Source organism: Ochotona curzoniae, unplaced genomic scaffold (genome assembly GCF_017591425.1).
Source record: "Ochotona curzoniae isolate NIBS_2020 unplaced genomic scaffold, NIBS_Ocur_1.0 scaffold_3890, whole genome shotgun sequence".
Taxonomy (NCBI): domain Eukaryota; kingdom Metazoa; phylum Chordata; class Mammalia; order Lagomorpha; family Ochotonidae; genus Ochotona; species Ochotona curzoniae.
The window spans coordinates 41,985,571-42,005,331 of NW_024467115.1; the positions used below are offsets into that span (position 1 = coordinate 41,985,571).

General features: G+C 61.6%; 1 protein-coding gene across 1 annotated transcript in view; it reads left to right on the forward strand.

Annotated features, from left to right (window-relative positions):
* KIF25 (kinesin family member 25) overlaps positions 1–18,131 on the forward strand; it is a 36,485-nt gene extending 18,354 nt beyond the window's left edge. The window contains exons 9-10 of the mRNA XM_040965687.1: positions 17,549–17,723; positions 18,025–18,131. Of these exons, the coding sequence (XP_040821621.1) occupies positions 17,549–17,723; positions 18,025–18,131 (282 nt within the window). The remainder of the gene's footprint in view (positions 1–17,548; positions 17,724–18,024) is intronic.
* Positions 18,132–19,761: the final 1,630 nt, after the last annotated feature.

Genomic DNA, 19,761 nt, shown 5'->3' on the forward strand with positions numbered 1-19,761 from the left:
TCCCTCCTCCCACAGTGTGTCCCTCCTCCTCCCACAGTGTGTCCCTCCTCCCCCCACAGTGTGTCCCTCCTCCTCCTCACAGTGTGTCCCTCCTCCCACAGTGTGTCCCTCCTCCCACAGTGTGTCCCTCCTCCTCCCACAGTGTGTCCCTCCTCCTCCCACAGTGTGTCCCTCCTCCCCCAGTGTGTCCCTCCTCCCACAGTGTGTCCCTCCTCCCACAGTGTGTCCCTCCTCCTCCCACAGTGTGTCCCTCCTCCTCCCTCAGTGTTCATCCTCCTCCCACAGTGTGTCCCTCCTCCTCCCACAGTGTGTCCCTCCTCCCACAGTGTGTCCCTCCTCCTCCCACAGTGTGTCCCTCCTCCTCCTCCCACAGTGTGTCCCTCCTCCCACAGTGTGTCCCTCCTCCCACAGTGTGTCCCTCCTCCTCCCTCAGTGTGTCCCTCCTCCCACAGTGTGTCCCTCCTCCTCCCTCAGTGTGTCCCTCCTCCCACAGTGTGTCCCTCCCCCCACAGTGTGTCCCTCCTCCTCCCACCACAGTGTGTCCCTCCTCCTCCCACAGTGTGTCCCTCCTCCTCCTCCCACAGTGTGTCCCTCCTCCCACAGTGTGTCCCTCCTCCCACAGTGTGTCCCTCCTCCTCCTCACAGTGTGTCCCTCCTCCCACAGTGTGTCCCTCTTCCCACAGTGTGTCCCTCCTCCTCCCACAGTGTGTCCCTCCTCCTCCCACAGTGTGTCCCTCCTCCCACAGTGTGCCTCCTCCCACAGTGTGTCCCTCCTCCTCCCTCAGTGTGTCCCTCCTCCTCCCACAGTGTGTCCCTCCTCCTCCCACAGTGTGTCCCTCCTCCCACAGTGTGTCCCTCCTCCCACAGTGTGTCCCTCCTCCTCCCACAGTGTGTCCCTCCTCCTCCCTCAGTGTTCTCCTCCTCCCACAGTGTGTCCCTCCTCCTCCCACAGTGTGTCCCTCCTCCCACAGTGTGTCCCTCCTCCTCCCACAGTGTGTCCCTCCTCCTCCCACAGTGTGTCCCTCCTCCCACAGTGTGTCCCTCCTCCTCCCACAGTGTGTCCCTCCTCCCACAGTGTGTCCCTCCTCCCACAGTGTGTCCCTCCTCCCACAGTGTGTCCCTCCTCCTCCCACAGTGTGTCCCTCCCCCCACAGTGTGTCCCTCCTCCTCCCACCACAGTGTGTCCCTCCTCCTCCCACAGTGTGTCCCTCCTCCTCCTCCCACAGTGTGTCCCTCCTCCCACAGTGTGTCCCTCCTCCCACAGTGTGTCCCTCCTCCTCCCGCAGTGTGTCCCTCCTCCCACAGTGTGTCCCTCCTCCTCCCTCAGTGTGTCCCTCCTCCCACAGTGTGTCCCTCCCCCCACAGTGTGTCCCTCCTCCTCCCTCAGTGTGTCCCTCCTCCCACAGTGTGTCCCTCCCCCCACAGTGTGTCCCTCCTCCTCCCACAGTGTGTCCCTCCTCCTCCCACAGTGTGTCCCTCCTCCTCCTCCCACAGTGTGTCCCTCCTCCTCCCACAGTGTGTCCCTCCTCCTCCCACAGTGTGTCCCTCCTCCTCCTCCCACAGTGTGTCCCTCCTCCCACAGTGTGTCCCTCCTCCCACAGTGTGTCCCTCCTCCTCCCAGTGTGTCCCTCCTCCCACAGTGTGTCCCTCCTCCTCCCTCAGTGTGTCCCTCCTCCCACAGTGTGTCCCTCCTCCTCCCTCAGTGTGTCCCTCCTCCACAGTGTGTCCTCCCCCACAGTGTGTCCCTCCTCCTCCCCACAGTGTGTCCCTCCTCCTCCCACAGTGTGTCCCTCCTCCTCCTCCCACAGTGTGTCCCTCCTCCCACAGTGTGTCCCTCCTCCACAGTGTGTCCCTCCTCCTCCCACAGTGTGTCCCTCCTCCCACAGTGTGTCCCTCTCCCACAGTGTGTCCCTCCTCCTCCCGCAGTGTGTCCCTCCTCCCACAGTGTGTCCCTCCTCCTCCTCACAGTGTGTCCCTCCTCCCACAGTGTGTCCCTCCCCCCACAGTGTGTCCCTCCTCCTCCCACAGTGTGTCCCTCCTCCTCCCACAGTGTGTCCCTCCTCCTCCCACAGTGTGTCCCTCCTCCCACAGTGTGTCCCTCCTCCCACAGTGTGTCCGTCCTCCTCCCACAGTGTGTCCCTCCTCCCACAGTGTGTCCCTCCTCCCTCAGTTTGTCCCTCCCCCCACAGTGTGTCCCTCCTCCTCCCACAGTGTGTCCCTCCTCCTCCCACAGTGTGTCCCTCCTCCCACAGTGTGTCCCTCCTCCCACAGTGTGTCCCTCCTCCTCCCACAGTGTGTCCCTCCTCCTCCCACAGTGTGTCCCTCCTCCTCACAGTGTGTCCCTCCTCCTCCCACAGTGTGTCCCTCCTCCTCCCACAGTGTGTCCCTCCTCCTCCCACAGTGTGTCCCTCCTCCTCACAGTGTGTCCCTCCTCCCACAGTGTGTCCCTCCTCCCACAGTGTGTCCCTCCTCCTCCCACAGTGTGTCCCTCCTCCCCCCACAGTGTGTCCCTCCTCCTCCTCACAGTGTGTCCCTCCTCCTCCCGCAGTGTGTCCCTCCTCCTCCCGCAGTGTGTCCCTCCTCCTCCCACAGTGTGTCCCTCCTCCCACAGTGTGTCCCTCCTCCCCCCACAGTGTGTCCCTCCTCCTCCTCACAGTGTGTCCCTCCTCCTCCCACAGTGTGTCCCTCCTCCCACAGTGTGTCCCTCCTCCTCCCACAGTGTGTCCCTCCTCCCACAGTGTGTCCCTCCTCCTCCCACAGTGTGTCCCTCCTCCCACAGTGTGTCCCTCCTCCCTCAGTGTGTCCCTCCTCCCACAGTGTGTCCCTCCTCCTCCTCCCACAGTGTGTCCCTCCTCCCTCAGTGTGTCCCTCCTCCCCCCACAGTGTGTCCCTCCTCCCACAGTGTGTCCCTCCTCCTCCCACAGTCTGTCCCTCCTCCCACAGTGTGTCCCTCCTCCTCACAGTGTGTCCCTCCTCCCACAGTGTGTCCCTCCTCCCACAGTGTGTCCCTCCTCCCACAGTGTGTCCCTCCTCCTACTCAAAGCGTGTCCATCCTCCTCCTCACAGTGTGTCCCTCCTCCTCCTCACAGTGTGTCCCTCCTCCTCCTCACAGTGTGTCCCTCCTCCTCCTCACAGTGTGTCCCTCCTCCTCCCACAGTGTGTCCCTCGTCCCTGCAGCATGCCTGCCCTCTCCTCGTGGTTTGTTTTTCCTCCACACCATATATTCTTCCTCTCGCTGGGTGATGCAGAACATTGCAGTCCTGCCTTCCAGGAGCCGGCTCCTCAGTCTTCCTGTCCAGCCCTGCAGGCTCCAGCAGAGGATGTCCCCCCTCTGAATTCTTTTTCCTCGGTCTGTCCCTCTAATTTAGACTCTCGTGGTCTCCCCTGCTTACCGCTGCTGTGGTCCTTTCCTCCTCTTCCAGTATGTGGGCACTTTGGGGTGTACAGTTTCGCCTGGAGCTGCCTGTCATGGTCACCTCTGTGGATAGCATGGTCCAGCCTGGGCCCTTCTCCGCACTGGACTGAATTGAGTTGTGACATCATGGGAGCATAAAGTGTGACTAGCTTACTTGTTGTTTTGGGAAATCTAGGCGGACAGCTCAGCCTGGGGCCCTGAGGTGGCCTTTAGCGAGACCAAGCATTACACAAGGAGTGGCCATAAGAGGGCGCTGCTCTGAGCAGGCCAGGCTGACTGCAGGATTGCAAGGCCCTCAGGAGGGCTGAGCCTGGTTCAGGCAGCAGTGTGGGCCACTGGGCACGGCCATTGGGTGCCTGGGGACCCGAGCGTGAGTCAGCGCGGGCTTCCCTCCCAGGTGCATCACAGTGGTCCCAGCTGGCTGTGGGACAGGGTGCTTGCCTCTACACTGAGAGTGCCCCGTGGAGTGGCAGGTACAGTCCAGAAAGACTTGACGGGGCCTGGGAGGGAGTGGCCAGCCATGCAGGCAGGGACCCCCAGGCAGAGTCTGCTGTGGGAGCCCACGGGGTCTCCAGAGCTCAGCTCCTGGGAGGGGCAGGAGGGTGTGGTGGGGTGATGAGGGCTCAGCCAACCCTGACTGAGGGGAGAGGGAGGAGCCGTTGCAGGGTGGGGACCGGCTGCTGAGCTCACCCGCAGGGACAGGCCCTCCCATTGCACCGGGAGCTGAGCTCAGCCCTGGGATGAGGTCAGCAGCAAAACAGAAGACGCCCAGGTGGGTGGACGGGCCAGGGGGGAGGGAAGGACAGGAGCCGGCCATTGAGAGTGTGCCCTCAGACCTGCACACACACACCTCACATGCGCACACCCCCTCCTGTGGCCAGCCACCGTGTTCTGCTTGAGTGACGGGCTGTAGCCAGCACCAGGAGAATGGTGTTCAGGATTGCTTGAGTACGTCTGTTTGTGAATACACGCATGCGTGTCAGTGTAAACCCGTGTGGCACATCTCATGTCCGTGTGCACACCACACACGTGACTGCTGTACATTTGTGCATTGTGGAAGTGCGTGTGTGTCCTTGGCTAGTGGTGTGTTGTGTGTGCGTATGTGTGTGCCTGCTTGCATACATGTACTTATTCATGTGTCTAATGGTAAACGTGTGTGTTCAAATTTGTGAGCTGCTCAGTTATATGCTATGCATGCATGTAAAACGTGTTGTATGTGATGTTGTGCATAAGCATGTGTGTAGTCGAGTGTATGGCATGAGAATTGGGTGTTTATGTGTCTCATGTGCACATGCATGGCCAGCTGCATGGGGGTCCTCCCAGGGGGACTGTTGCCCATGCCCTGGCCAGCTGCATGGGGGTCCTCCCAGGGGGACTGTTGCCCATGCCCCCATGGGGTGTCGCCAGGGGGACTGTTGCCCATGCCCCGGCCAGCTGCATGGGGGTCCTCCCAGGGGGACTGTTGCCCATGCCCCGGCCAGCTGCATGGGGGTCCTCCCAGGGGGACTGTCGCCCATGCCCCGGCCAGCTGCATGGGGGTCCTCCCAGGGGGACTGTTGCCCATCCCTGGCCAGCTGCATGGGGTGTCGCCAGGGGGACTGTTGCCCATACCCCGGCCAGCTGCATGGGGGTCCTCCCAGGGGGACTGTTGCCCATGCCCCGGCCAGCTGCATGGGGGTCCTCCCAGGGGGACTGTTGCCCATGTCCCGGCCAGCTGCATGGGGTGTCACCAGGGGGACTGTTGCCCGTGCCCTGGCCAGCTGCATGGGGGTCCTCCCTGGGGGACTGTCGCCCGTGCACAGGCTGACCACTTAGCTCCGGTGAGGGACTCAGCAGTGCCAGGTCAGGGTGGAGGCCTGCCCCAGCAGCTGCCTGTCAGGGCAGTTGGCAGTGACCGCTGTGCTGCTCTTGCTCAGGCACAGCCTCGTGGTGTTTTCGTGTCCCGGAGCCTCCTCCTGCTCGGCTGCACTGCAGGCATGGTGGCAGCTCAGCTGGCTTGCGAATCTGTGAGGATGCAAGATGGCCCGTGAGCCCAGCTGCCAACAGCCTCGGGGAGAGGAAGGCAGGTGCAGCACACAGCAGCACACAGTGCTGGACATGTGAGTAATGTATGCACACGCAGGGCATATACACGCGTGGACACAGAATCCATGCACACACAGGAACACACACATGCTCTCCCACGTCTGTCCAGGGGCTGAGGAAAGGGTGCATCTAGAATGTGTGCCTGGCACTCTCCTGGGCCCACGTGCAGGGCCAGGCTGAGCCGTGGGCCCTCAGGCTCCTGTGTCCTGTGTGTTTGGAAGGGGCCTGTGCGTTGGCTTCCTTTACTGGGTCACAGCCATGTTCACGTGTTGGAGAGTGGGACTTCCTATGGCTGGACACTGACCATAGAGCAACTGCCTGGGGCAGGCTGGCCCAGGGTGTGGGAGCTGCTCGCTGGCTACTCGGCCTGCCTGGGGACCCTGCCCACCCAGCTGGGTCCTGGGGCACTGTCCCCTGCTCCGACCCCAGCCCAGGCCTGCGGGGACAGCAGATGTCCTTCCAAACATCCAGGTGGCCAGACACTCTTCTGGCCTTGCCCAGGCTGACTGGCCTGACTGGTGAAGTAGCACCCCAGGACAGTGCCTCCGTGGCTGGGGCCACGTGGAGCCCCAAGACTGTCTCCATGGCTGGGGCTGCATGTATACCCCGGATGTGCAGGTCCCTGCCACTTCCCATGTCAGCCACATGTCATGACAGAAGTCTGAGGGGAGACAGAGCAGGCAGGGGCCCCGGGACTGTGGCAGCAGGCAGCATCACTCATGCACAGACACGAGCCACGTGTCTGGGTTCCCCGGCAGGTGTTGGCCTCTGCAGGAGAGTCCCAGCCACACAGCTCACAGGTGGCCAAGCACAAGCATGAGGGCCAGGACTAGGGCCAGGGTGGAAGGTGTAGGGAGCCCTCCTCACCCCAGGTCTCCAGAGGGCAGCGGGGTTGCTGTCTCCACTGGCACTGAGCATGGGTTCAAGTTATCCCACGTGGAGAGAACTCGGGCCAGTGGCAGACAGCTGACCACTTGGCATGCCATGGTGACTGTCAGGACACAGGAGCCTGCTTGGCATAGCACAGCCCATGCCAGGACACAGGGAGCCCTTGGCAGACCTTGGCCCGTGCCAGGACATGGAGACCTGAGCCCACACCAGGACATGAGCACTCCTTGGCACGCCACTCCACCTGCTCTCCTGGTGCTCTGCCCCTTTCTGACTGCCCTGCGGCTCCGGCTCCCTGTACCAGTGTATATGCCTCTCTTCCTGGCGAGGGCAGGCCTGTCCTGGCACAGCACAGCCAAGGCTGACAGGCTGAGCCTAGAACTGCCTCCCTATTCAGTGTCATGTCAGACCCTCGCAGCTGGGTCACTAGAACAGGTGTCCGCATGGTGTCCAGCTTTTGAGCTTGTTCCCGTCACTTGCCCTGCAGGGGCTGGGCAGCTGTGAGCCAGCGTGGCTGGAGAGGGACAGGGAGGACCACCACCTTAGCTCCTGCCAGAAGTGACGGCCCGAGCTATCCAGTGGCTGAGCCGGAGCCTGCCCTCTGTGACTCTGCGGGAGGACAGCTGTGTGCAGGGGTGTTGGTGTGAGCCCCAGAACACACCAGGAAGAGCCCGGCTTCACTCACTCTGTGCTTCACAAAGCAAAAGCCATCCCTGCCTGGGATCTCAGCTCCTGGCTTTCCTCCAGCCCTCCGGGAATCAGCAGCCTGCATCTGTCGGGGCAACAGGCCCACGTAGGCAATGTTTGCGCCCCAAGTGAGAAGGCAGTGGTGCTCACAAGTTCATGAGCATGAGGGAGGTGGCGGCTCAGCCAAGGGTGTGCAGGATTAGCACACCCTGCCACATGCACAGCCCAAATGCCACTGGCTCTTTGCCCAAGATGAAAGCTGTTCTGGCAATTGCCACGGCAGTGTGAGCTGCGGAAGGAACACCCCCAGCTAGCATGACAGTCTGACGGTGTCCACCCAGGGCGGTTGCCACGCGGGGGACACTGGGCACTGCACAAGGCCCGGCAGGGATCCGTCCTCGGGGTGCAGGTTCCCAGGGCTGTCGGTCCCGCTGCCCGCGCTGGGCCAGCAGGCGCTGAGTGACCCACGGCATGTCATGGCCTGTTTCTCCAGCCCCTGCCGCCTCCCCTCTCAATTTTAGCATTACTGTTCTAAGCCCTTGTAGCCCAGTGTGTTCATCTCCAGTAGGTTAGACTTTTATTTACATTCAAATGCATTTAAGTTCTAACATGTGAAACACTGCAGGGCGTTGTTGTGTCATTTCTGAATGTAGCAGGGAGGGCGCCCTTCACATCACAGCTGCACACAGAGAGATGTTCACACATACACGCACACACATTTACACACACGTGTGCAGGGAGCCCAGGGCCACGAGCAGCAGGCAGAGCAGGCCCCGCCCACGGGCTCTTGCTCCCACGGCCAGGCCCTGCAGCTGGACACCTTCAGAGCCTGCCTTTCCTGCCCTCCGCTGCTCTAGCAAGGCAGACAGGTCAGAAGATTCAGGGCCACGGTGAAGACCTGGGTTCCCGTGAGGGCGGCCCTGGCCGGAGGAGCCCCTCAGCCCCGCCCAGGCAGACACGGCAGGACGAGGAGGGGACAGCAGGGCCGTGCAGCAGACATGGCAGGACATGGAGGGGACGGCAGGGCCATGCAGCAGACCTGGCAGGACATGGAGGGGACAGCAGGGAGGAACAGACATGGCAGGAGCAGGCCTGGAGCTGCCAGCTGAGACCCTCACTGGAACCAGCTGTGAACTCCAGCTATTCTGGGACACAGCAGGTTCTGAACAGAGGCTCATGAAACTCAACGACAGGAAACGGTCTCCTTTGTGGATGATGACAAAGGTCCCATGTTGCACCAGCTTCATCCCCGCCCGAGCTGCTCGTGTCTACCCAGGAGTCCTGTCTACTGCTTGAGCTCCAGCTGCAGGTGCCACCGCTCCTGGCTACTGCGCTTGCCAGCACCTTGCACCGAGCACACACCAAGGCCCTGCACACACCCAGTGTTGAGCACACACCAAGGCCCTGCACACACCCAGTGTTGAGCACACCCGAGACCCTGCATACACCCAGTGCTGAGCACACACCAAGACCCTGCACACACCCAGCGCTGAGCACACCCAAGGCCCTGCACACACCCAGCGCTGAGCACACCTGAGGCCCCCCACACACCTGGCACTGAATGCACCCCAAGGTTTGCTCTCATTACTGGGTGCGATGTATAGTAATGGAAGTAAATTTCTATGTGGCAAGACCTAAGAGAAGCAAACACTTTGTGATTTCTCAAAGATTCTGCGTGTGTGTGTACATGCACGTGTGTTGTATGTGTGTGTGCGTGCATGTGTGTTGTGCATATCCCAAGCAGCTTAGCAGCAGCCACTCACTGGCTGTCCAGCATTCTGCTATACTACTGTGGGCAGGAAGCAGCTGGGGCAGGGGTGGGGCTCTCGGGCACCCGATGTGCTGGGCACATTCCGAGCGATGGCTGAACAGGTGTCTCTCCGAGGACATGCCCGCGCCTGCCTCTGCTGCCTGTGCCAGGCTTCCCTTCCAGGCCACTTCCAGCTCTCCCTCTCCGTGCCTGCCTTGCCCTCCCTCCAAACCAGAGAGGCAGGCAAAGCCCAGAACAGAGCACAAGGAGGAACAGCGGCTTGGTCCAGGCTCTGCCCTGCCAGGGGCTGCAGGGCGGTGGGAAGGATTCGGTGGCAGGCCTGCACAGGAGAGTGGGCGGCAGGGCAGTACCCCAAGGCTGCACCCGGTGCTGTCTGCTGGAAGAAGTGGTTGCGAGAGACACAGGCTGTCTCAGCAGAGCTGGCCTGAGGCTGCCTGCCGGGGTGCACGGCCACCCCATGCCCCGAGCTCCGTGGCCTCTCCAAGACCCCAGGGACCAGGCTCTGAAGATGCGTTTGGGGCCTTAGGGGTCCCTAGGGAGGTGAGGGAAGAGTATGGGTGACTTATGTGTGCACACAGGCTGCCACTCACGCAGGACTCTGCAGTGACTCATTGGCGACCCCGTTGGTGTCTCTCCGAGAGACCCCATCCTTGGGCGGCAGGCCTGGGTCCCAGGCGCCAGGCTGTGTGCGGGCACCCAGATGGTGGCGTTGGTGGCATGCAGCTCTGAAGAGCTTGTCAAGCTTGGATAGGTGAGTGTGCTGGGCACACACGTAGCCTGTGGGAGAAAGCCCACAAGTCAGAGCCAGACCGGGGTGGCTGGCCCTGCAGGGGCAGGCGTGCTGGGGCACAGGTGTCCACGCTTGCAGGAGTGGGGAGTCCAGGGCCTGCGGAAGGCGGTGCCACGTGGGCTGCCGTGAGTTCCTGAGCGCTGTGAGCCACAGCACACGTAGTGCATGGAGATTCAAGCTCTATGGAGTTGACTGTGTGGGCGGGAGGAGAGAGATCCAGCCAGGGAGGGGTTCATTCTCCCAACGCCCAGAGCAACCAAGCCGTAGCCAGGAGCCAGGCCTCGGCTGGCATCATCCACCTGGGTGGCAAGGACCCCAGAACTTGAGCCATCACGGCTGCCTCCCAGGGCAGTAGTGGGAACAGGAACAGGGAGCAGGGCCAGGCCCTGATCCCAGGCGCTCCGATATGGCATTTGTGCGATCTGTGCCACAGCTTAACCACCAGATGGAGGCCCCTCTGCCCGCCTGTTGCCAGAGGAGAGGGTGGTGGCTTTGAGCTAGGGGACCCAGAGGAAGGCACTTCCTGCAATTAGACCTTGCAGCAGACATTACGATTTTATAATTCAGTGGGAGAAATGTCCTTAAGGAGCCAGGTTCCGTTGGGAGAGATTCTAGCTTGTGGAAGGTGGCGCTGCTCTGACGTGCACCATTTCGGATGAGCCAGGAGCCAGGTGGGGGTTGCCTTCATGTTCCTATAGGAGGGTGAGTGGGCCAAGCGGGGAGCCCCTCCTGTGGGGGTCCTCAGAGCCTGGCAGCTTCCTCCCCCAGCTCAGCAAAACCAGCCCAGTTTCATCTACTTAACGGGGATTTCCTGCACTGTTTACAGAACACTGCAGTTACAAGCAGCCCTGCAATTATTCTCATCCGCCTTCCCCTCCCAGAGGAGGGAGATGGGGGGGGGGGGCTGGGCGGTGGGGGCAGGCTGGGGCCAGGCAGGGGCCTCTAGCTGCCACTTCTCTGTAAGCCGCGGCAGGCCCTGACTGCGCTGGCCGCGTGGGACCCGCCCGCGGGAGTTGAGTTTCAAAGGGAAGTCACAGTGGCACCAAGGATGCCAGCACCCAGTTGGTTAGCTGGGGCCTGCACTGAGGGTGGCTGAGAAACCAGGTTCCTGTTACCAGAAATGGCCAGTGGGTTCTTTCCTCAGCTTAGTACAGAAATAAAAAGCCGGAAATCTGTTGCAGACAGAAAAGTTTATTTGTGGAGGGACCAGGTGAGCAGGGAAGGGGGAGGCACCCCGGGAGAGAAGGCCGGGAGGTGGGGGGCCTCTCGAAAGGGGAGGGAGAGAGACAGCAAAGGTTTGAGGAAGGGTCTGGGGTTTTAAGCCTTCCCTGACCCCTCCTTGTTGGGTGGGAACCTATAGGTAAGATGTTCCCCATTGGTGGTCTCTTAGGAAATGGGTGGGCAATGCTGGTGCCGCCTGCCTGAAGGTGTGACCAAGACCTCAGCAGGCCTGGGTGGTCTGAGCCTCCATGGAGCCTACCTGATGCCAGGGGTCGGGGAGCTGAGGGGCCTGGCAGGTGCCAGCGACCCCATGCATGGCCCCAAGGCCTGCTGAGACTGGGCTGGCACATGCGGGCACCCCTCGAGGACCCGACAGACGTAGGGCAAGCAGGAGATTTTGAGAGCGTCTCGCCCGTACTCACGTCAGGTATGGGGGAGACAGGTCAGCAAGGTGTGGACAGAAAGGCGAGTTTTCTGGCGTGAGGTTAAGCCAGACATCCCTAGGGGTGGCGAGGGGCTGGAAACATCCAACCGCTAGGTCGGATTAAGGAAGCCCTACACGGCTTGGGGTTTTAGGATTGAAATGATTGCCCCGTTCAGTGAGACAAAAGAAACCCACACTGGATTCAGGCCAGCCCCAGCTTCTGGCTGTTACTGGGGGGCCAGGCCACCCGTGTCTGGGGTGGCTGTTGGTCGCTGGGACCTGCGCTGGCCCCACCCTGCCAAGTCCATGGCCTCGGAAGCTTCGTGGGGGCACTTCTGGGGGGTGAAGATTGGCTGTCGCTTGGGAGGGCGACCCCTTCTCCTGGTGAAAAGGACGGTGGTAAAGCAGGGGCTGTCGGGCGCAGCCTGGAAGTGCTGCTGCGGCAGAGAGGGTTCTGCTGTCTCCCTTTGGTCCCAGGGTTGCTAGATGCAGCTGCCCACTGAAGGCCACGCCGCGGTGACAGGCTGCTGTGTGCTTCTGTGGGTCCAAGGCCCTGAGCCATGGACTTGCGGTCCGGAGTTGCTGCAGTGAGCACTTCCAGGCAGATTCCCAGGAGTCCCCGCTGAGACAAGGCTCTCTGCCCTGCCTGTGCCTTGTGCTTGTCCGTGGCCTTGAGTGGGAGACCGGAAGTGAGGTCTCTGCTAGGCCACTCGTCTGCGCTCTTTGGAAAGGCGTTCTTGGGCTGCCGCGTGACACTCTTGACAACAGTCCCGTCACCTGAGCCCACGCAGCTTCGTGGAGATGCCAACCCATGCGTGACCTTGGCGTGACCTTGGTACGACTCCTACACTGCCCAGTCGCCCAGACACCGAGGCTTCCACTCCGGTCCTCTCCCTGCCTCGTCCCTCCCTGCCCGCCTTTGTCTTGCCTGGCCTCTCTAGCTTCTCCACACTGGGCACGTTGCTTTTAATCATTAACAGCAGGTTAAGGAAAGGCGGGTGGGGGGCTTCCACAGCCCTGCAGAGCCAGGCTCTGCTCCATCTGCCGAACCACGTGGCTCCTCTGTCTGGCTCCTTGGCCTTTCTGAAGGCTAAGCCTCCTTCTCGGCCTCGAGTCGAGAGAGAGAGAGAGAGAGAGAGAGAGAGAGAGAGAGAGACAGGCAGGCCATCTGCCGGTCCACTCTCCAATGGCTGCAACAGCAGAGGCTGGGCCTGGTCAGAGCCCACAGCCAGAACTGCTTCTTGGTCTCTCATGGGGGTGCCAGGAACCCCAAGGACTTAGGCCACATCTGCTGCTCCTGGGGCCTTGAGTTTGGACGGGGACCCCAGCCCTGCAAGGTTAGGTTTGTTCCATGCCATCACCCCCTGAGGACAGCCTACGTATCCTGCTCCTGAGGGAGAGCTGGCTAAGGAGCTGAATGGCAGCTGGGATCCCGCACCGAGCCCACATGCCCCTGCCCCACCCCGCCCCTCAGCTCGTGGCGCTGTTGCCCTGAGCTGCGTGCCTGTGATGTAGCCTGCAGCAGGGCGCTCTCTTCTCTATCCTCACTGGGGGCTTTGGACTGTTCTGTGCAAAGCAAAACGATGGGCAGCTGGATGGAGGCTCCTGGGGGACTCCGTGCCTGTCACCAGGCTCCACAACCTCACCTCCAGCTGGACTGACCTGTGACCCTGGGGCCTCCACTGGGAAACCTGCCTGGGAAGCAGGTCCACACTCCGAGGAGAGCTGGTGGTGGGCAGGGGAGGGCTGGAGGCAGGGATGTGTCAGGAGTGGCCCTTGTGCTGCCAGAGCTGGGTGCCTGGTGCAAACCTGGTATGCAGTAGGTACAAGAAATGGGGCCATTTCTTGTACCCACTGGCTCACTCCCCAAATGTCTGCAATGGGCAGGCCGGGCAGGCCAGGCGGGGGCCAGGAGCTCCACCTGGGTCTCTTCCTTGCAGGGACTTTCTGCTTCCTTCCCAGACATACCAGCAGGAAGTGGAGCAGCCGGGACTCACACCTGCACTCTGCCACGAGGCTCTGATGTCACACACAGCACATCACACGAGTGAGCAGCTCCATGAGCACACATGTTTGGGAGGTGCCTCTGGCACCCGCTGGCATGGTTAGGGCGCTGGGGAGCCCCCGATGTGGACAGGTGAGCGTGCCTCGCCAGCGTCCTTCAGTGAGCACCCACCTTGTCCTGTCCTGGCTGTAAGCCTAGGGTGCTGTCTTCTGCAGGGAGGGGTGGGAGGTGAACCTGCAGACCACTGGCATGGTATGGGGATGCGGCGGGCGGGCTGCAGCGTGGGGTCACCCTGACCGCCTTCCTGGAGGTGACCCAGGTGTGGGAGGGAGTTCGGAGGTCAGCTGAGGCGCTGACCTGGGCTGCACGGGAAGCCAGGCTTCTCCTCCATGCTGTAGAGCATTCCACAACTGCTGCCTTGCAGCTGACCTCTCGGGATCTGGGCTGGCTGCGGCCCCCCATCCCCGGTGGCCGACCCCGTCCCTGGCTCTCCTGTTACCCCACCTCAACGCCAGCTATCTGGTCCACTCCCCTCCCCGTCCCTGGCTATCCCACCTCCAGCCCAGCCATCTGCCATCCTGCCCCTGCCCCCACTCCCACTGCCACCCCTCGCGCCCCCTGCAAGGCCTCCGACCTGCAGGCAGAGGCCCACACCCCTACAGGAGCCCAACTGGAAGGTATTTGTCTAAAGCAAACACTTGCAAGCTTTTCCCCTTGACCTCTGCTGACCCCTCCCCAGGGCGCTCTCCCTCCCTCTCTGCTGGGGGAAGGGGTTGCCAGAGAGGTCTGTTTGCTCAGCAGGTGTCTCTTGGCCTGGCTAGACTCGCCTGGACTGAGAGCAGCCGGCAGCTGCTTGAAGAGGTGGACACTGCAGCCAGGAACCGTGGCCTGGCAGAGGCCAGCTGCTGAGCGCCTTCCAGACCGAGACTGAGGGCCTGAGGGTCCCTTCCCAAGCTTCCTTCACAAATGCGTTTATGATTTGTAAGTAAGAGTTATGCATATAAAGAGATCCTCCATCCGCAAAGTCACTCCTCAGATGGCCAGAATGGCTGGGGTTCTGTGGGGCAGGAGTCCCACCTGAGTGTCCCCTGTGAGCACAGAGGCCCGGCACTCGGCCAGCCCCTGCTGCCATCCCAGGTGCAGTAATTGGAGCCGGATTGGAAGTGGGACAGCCATGACTCGGCTGCTCATGCCACTCTGCCACCATGTAGACCCTCACCCCACAGGCGTATCTACTGCAGTAGCGCTCCTGGTACCCACAGGACGGAGTGCGGCCAGCACCAATGGGCCGAGCCCTCCTGAGTGGGTGCTGAATCCGGGCGAGGGAATTCCGGCCAGGAGGGGGCCTGCTGGGTTGGTGTCTCTGACGTTCTCCCTGTATCCCTGCTCTGAGAAGCACACACAGGCAAGACAGGGCAGCTGGCAGCCGACCACAGGGTCACCCGGCACAGCTCTCCACAGCCCCCAGGGTGACCCCACTCCATGATGGGAAGCCTCATGAAAGTGACTTGGCCTTCTTGGTGCCACCAGCCGACACTCTAGGCAGCATCATGCCCAAGGAAGGTTCTCACAGGGGATTTGGGGGGAACTGGTCTCAGCCCCAACTTTGGCAGTGTGTGTGGCCCGAAGGCACGGGTGTGGGTTTGCCCGGGCTGCAGGGCCAGCTGGTCCCGGTGACTGAGGCGCAGTCCTTCCCCTCTCAGAGCCAAGATGCTTGGTGTGGGCGTGCATCTGGCCAGGGGGACTGGGGTCGCAGCAAGAACTGACTGCACACCTGCCCCAGCCCCGACTTCCGGCCACTGCAGGAGGCTTTGGGGTGGAGGGTACTGGGAGTGCCACAGCAGTACCCGCTGGTCTCAGGGCTGCCTGGGGGTCCCCGCTGGTCTCAGGGCTGCCTGGGGGTCCCCGCTGGTCTCAGGGAGGCCTGGGGGTCCCCGCTGGTCTCAGGGAGGCCTGGGGGTCCCCGCTGGTCTCAGGGAGGCCTGGGGTACCCGCTGGTCTCAGGGAGGCCTGGGGTCCCCGCTGGTCTCAGGGAGGCCTGGGGTCCCCGCTGGTCTCAGGGAGGCCTGGGGTCCCCGCTGGTCTCAGGGCTGCCTGGGGTACCCGCTGGTCTCAGGGAGGCCTGGGGGTCCCCGCTGGTCTCAGGGCTGCCTGGGGGTCCCCGCTGGTCTCAGAGAGGCCTGGGGTACCCGCTGGTCTCAGGGAGGCCTGGGGTCCCCGCTGGTCTCAGGGAGGCCTGGGGTCCCCGCTGGTCTCAGGGAGGCCTGGGGGTCCCCGCTGGTCTCAGGGTGGCCTGGGGGTCCCTGCTGGTCTCGGGGAGGCCTGGGGGTCCCCGCTGGTCTCAGGGAGGCCTGGGGGTCCCCGCTGGTCTCAGGGAGGCCTGGGGGTCCCCGCTGGTCTCAGGGCTGCCTGGGGGTCCCCGCTGGTCTCAGGGAGGCCTGGGGGTCCCCGCTGGTCTCAGGGAGGGCTGCCTGGGGTCCCCGCTGGTCTCAGGGTGGCCTGGGGTCCCTGCTGGTCTCAGGGAGGCCTGGGGTCCCCGCTGGTTTCAGAGAGGTCGGGATTGAGCGTGAACTCCCAGCTGGTCCAGCCCCCCTGTTGCAGGAGTCAGGAAAGGACCCAGCAGAAGGGAACTCCTCTGTGTCTCATGTCAACAAATGGAAAAGAACACCAACTCTTGGCCTCGTTTCCAAAGCCCAGCTAGCTGAGCTGTGAATCGGCAGTTTCCACTGGCAAGCACCAATGCCTGATCCGTATTCCCAAGTTCTCCTGTGCAAGCTGACTGAAACAGGCGGGGTCATAGTGGACTGGTGGGGCAGCCAGGAAGGTTCTGGAAGCAAGTGTGACCAGACAAGGTGTGTCCCTGTGCTGTGCACATGGGGATGTGTGCATGGTGGGCAGGAGATGCAGGTGTGCTGCCTCATTCCATCATCTACCGTCCACAAGTGAGAAGGTCCTGACCCCAGGGGCGCATGACCGTTCCTGGTTAGACTCAGGTGCAGCACACCAGGGCCTGTCGGAGGCCTCCGTGTGGAATTCATATCTCAGGTGCACAAGAGGCAGAAAAAATTAACAAAGATGCAGCCTCTTAAAGAGTTCACATTCATTCCAGGTGCTGCTCTGGTTGGATTAGCTCCTGCCAGGCTTGGGAGCCAAAAGCATTGGGGGAAAACAGGACCAAGAGGGAAGCAATGGCAGACATTCAGGAGAGCAGGGGACAACAAGCGAATTCCATCACCATGCATAGCACAGAAGGAAGTCAAGACCCAGTGACACAAAGTAACATAGGTGGGACTTGGGAAGCACACTGCACTCCTGTGTGTGTGAGAGAGAGAGGACAGGTGTGAGCACCCTGTGCACACTGCACTCCTGTGTGTGTGTGTGAGAGAGAGGAAAGGTGTGAGCACCCTGTGCACACTGCACTCCTGTGTGTGTGTGTGAGAGAGAGGAAAGGTGTGAGCACCCTGTGCACACTGTACTCCTGTGTGCGTGTGTGTGTGAGAGAGAGGACAGGTGTGAGCACCCTGTGCACACTGCACTCCTGCGTGTGTGTGTGTGTGAGAGAGGACAGGTGTGAGCACCCTGTGCACACTGCACTCCTGTGTGTGTGTGTGTGAGAGGACAGGTGTGAGCACCCTGTGCACACTGCCCTAGCCTTCTCTCAGTCTGTGTTGGGTAGCAAGTCCTGCACGCCTCTGACTCTTCACGCTCTGGGACAACATGTGAGAGCCGTCTGGGTCTCTGTCTGGCAGCTGTGAGGTTGTTTGAGTCAAGCTGTGCACACGTTGCCTCTTCGGATGGGCTCTCATTCTACTTCAAGACCCCCCTGTTTTCCAGACTTTAGTAATGTGCTTGGCTGGGTTCCCTATGGCTAGCTCTGCCTCTGGTTACTGATCCCACTGCCCAGGCTATGGTCCATGTTGGGGCGCGAGCTGCAGTGAGCTGCCTGGCAAAGGTCCCGTTCTCATGCTTGGAAAGCCCTCTGGACGCTGGAGAGCTGGCCGCTGGTTATCTCGGGCAGCAAGGGTTTCCCGGCCGTCTCAGTTCAAAGCTGCAGAAATCAGCTCATTCATCCCCCTGTGGCCACGAGTTGATAAGAGACCCAACTACAGAGCTCTAACTTGCAGTCTGCCCCCGGCTCTGCTTTCTCTCTGGGTGCTGGGCAGCGGGCCGGGCAGTACCTGTGGTTGGCACCCAGGCCTGGACCAGACCCAGGGCTCCAGTTTCCTCTCTTTGGCCTTTGTCTCACGCTCTCTCTCACACAGGAAGGCAATGTGCGAACTCTCCCCTGCCCTGCACAAAGCTGGGCAGACAGCGTGCCACAGCAGCCCCAGGGGAGCCTGCACGGCCGGCTGCACGCCGGTTGGAGCTCGGGCTGGCGCCGCGGCAGAACGGTGGGAATGTGCACAGTCAAGGGGGATGACGGGGAGGAGGTCAAGGGTGAGGTGGACCCTGCGTGTGTGTGCAGCTGGCCGAGGGAGCTGTGAGGTGGCTGCAGCACTCGCATGTCCTCCTTTAGCTCTCTTAATGCCCTCCTGTGCTGTGGCAGCACCGCCACTCCAGAGGGCCACCCGTGCAGAGGACTGCACCTGCTCAGCACGAGCTCCTCTCTGCCCCCAGCTCCCACAGGCTCCTGGTTGCTCAGGTGTGGAACAGGCTGTGGGGACTGTTTCAGGAAGAGCTTTGTCTCCTCGTGGGGGTTGCCGGGGTCCCATTAAGGCCACCGCTCTGCTCTCAGCAGATCGCTGGAGCCCAGTGGGGGACAAGACCCTGGAGAACCTGTGGCTGGCAGGCTGGCCGGGGAGCCTCAGCCTGCTGCACTGTTCCCTCACCCTCATCTTCTGTTGACTCTTGATGGAGAGGGAGAGAGAGAGAGAGAGAGAGAGAGAGAGAGAGAGAGAGAGAGAAAGAGACAGAGGACTCCCAAGTGATAACTCACTCCTTAGAAACCCACAACGCCCTGGCCGAGGCCCACTCGTGGCCAAGAACCTGGGCGCTCTATCCCCCTCCCCCTGTGACAGGACCTCAGGACCGGGCCATCTCCCTGTGAGTGACAATGACCGCACACTCGGGCTGCCATGCCGCCTCTCCAGGGCTGAATCTTGGATCAAGCACCAGAGCTGGGACTTGAACCTGGGTCCTGTGGTGTTGCACCACAGTGTTGGAGCTGCGTGTCCTGGGTGCTGTGGATTCTCTCATGACCACACTGGTCAGCCGAGGCCTGACGCAGCTGGGCTGGGCTGGGATGAGTGAGGCTCCCGCAGCCACAGCGGGCACAGGCTGTGGGCAGCTGAGTAGGGTGGGGTACCTGCGGTCCAACCCTGTAGCCACGCTCCTGTCCTGCACCCTGCTTCCCACGCTCAGACGCCTGTCCTCTGCCATCCTCAGCACCCAGGGCTTCGAGGACCCTTCACTCCAGTCCAGTCATCCCACCTTGCAGAGTCCCCTGCCTGTCACAGGTGTCTACCGCAGCCCTCTGAAGCCAGCCTGAGGAACGCAGTGCCCTTCCCCCGAGTGGACCTGGTGTTAGCTTCGTGCTGGGACTCTGTCCATCCCGTCCTGGGAGGCAGTGCCGCTGAAGCAGGGGGTCAGGGGGTTAATGTTTAACCAAGGCTGATGTTGTTCAATCAAGTGTTTAACTTGGGCCCCCTGTCTCTGTGGGGGTGCCCAGGCCAGGGCTGCACCTGGCAGGCCTGGCCTCCCTCTGCCACGGCCCCACTGGGCAGGCACGAGAAACAACCAACAGGAAAGCATGCAGCTGCGTTAGCTGCCCACCTTGCCCCCCTGGCCCCCCAGCGTGAAACCCCAGGACAGACAGAGCAGCTCAGAGGTGCACAGAGGCGCTGTCCCCGTCTCTTTAGTCGCTAGACTTTGCTTTCCTTGTAGCGTATCATGTTGCTTGATTCTGCCCAGCACAAAACAATAAAGTTTACCTTATCTCTTTGAAAAAGCACATCCGGTGCTGGCCTTGTGACTTAAGGGAAAGCTGTGACCTGTGGCACCCACTTTCCATAATGGGGTGCCGGAGCCCCTGTGCCCACATGGGACAGCTGGAGGAAGTGCCTGGTTCCTGGCTTTGGGCCAGTCTAACTTTGGCTGTTGCAGCCACCTTGGGGAGTGAATCAGCAGATGGAAAATCTTTCTCTCTCATCCCCTCTCTCCCCTTCCCCTCTCTATAAAGAATAAAGTTTAGAAAAAGGCCGGTTTTGTCAAGTGACAATGACATGCCCATGTCCCCAGGGGCAGCTTCCAGGCCTGTAGGAGCACTGTGGGCAGACGGACGCTTCTCAGGTGATATGTTCGGTGTGACGGGAGGGTCCCTGGCCTGCAGCTGGACTCAGACACCCAGGGCCAGAGGAGTCAGAGTGCCCCAGGCCCGAGGGTGGGACCGCAGGACCCAGGCAGCTTCCCGGGGACCAGCGCCCTGTCCTATAAGCCATTCCTTGGATCCAGTGAGGAGGACCTTTGCAGAGGACTC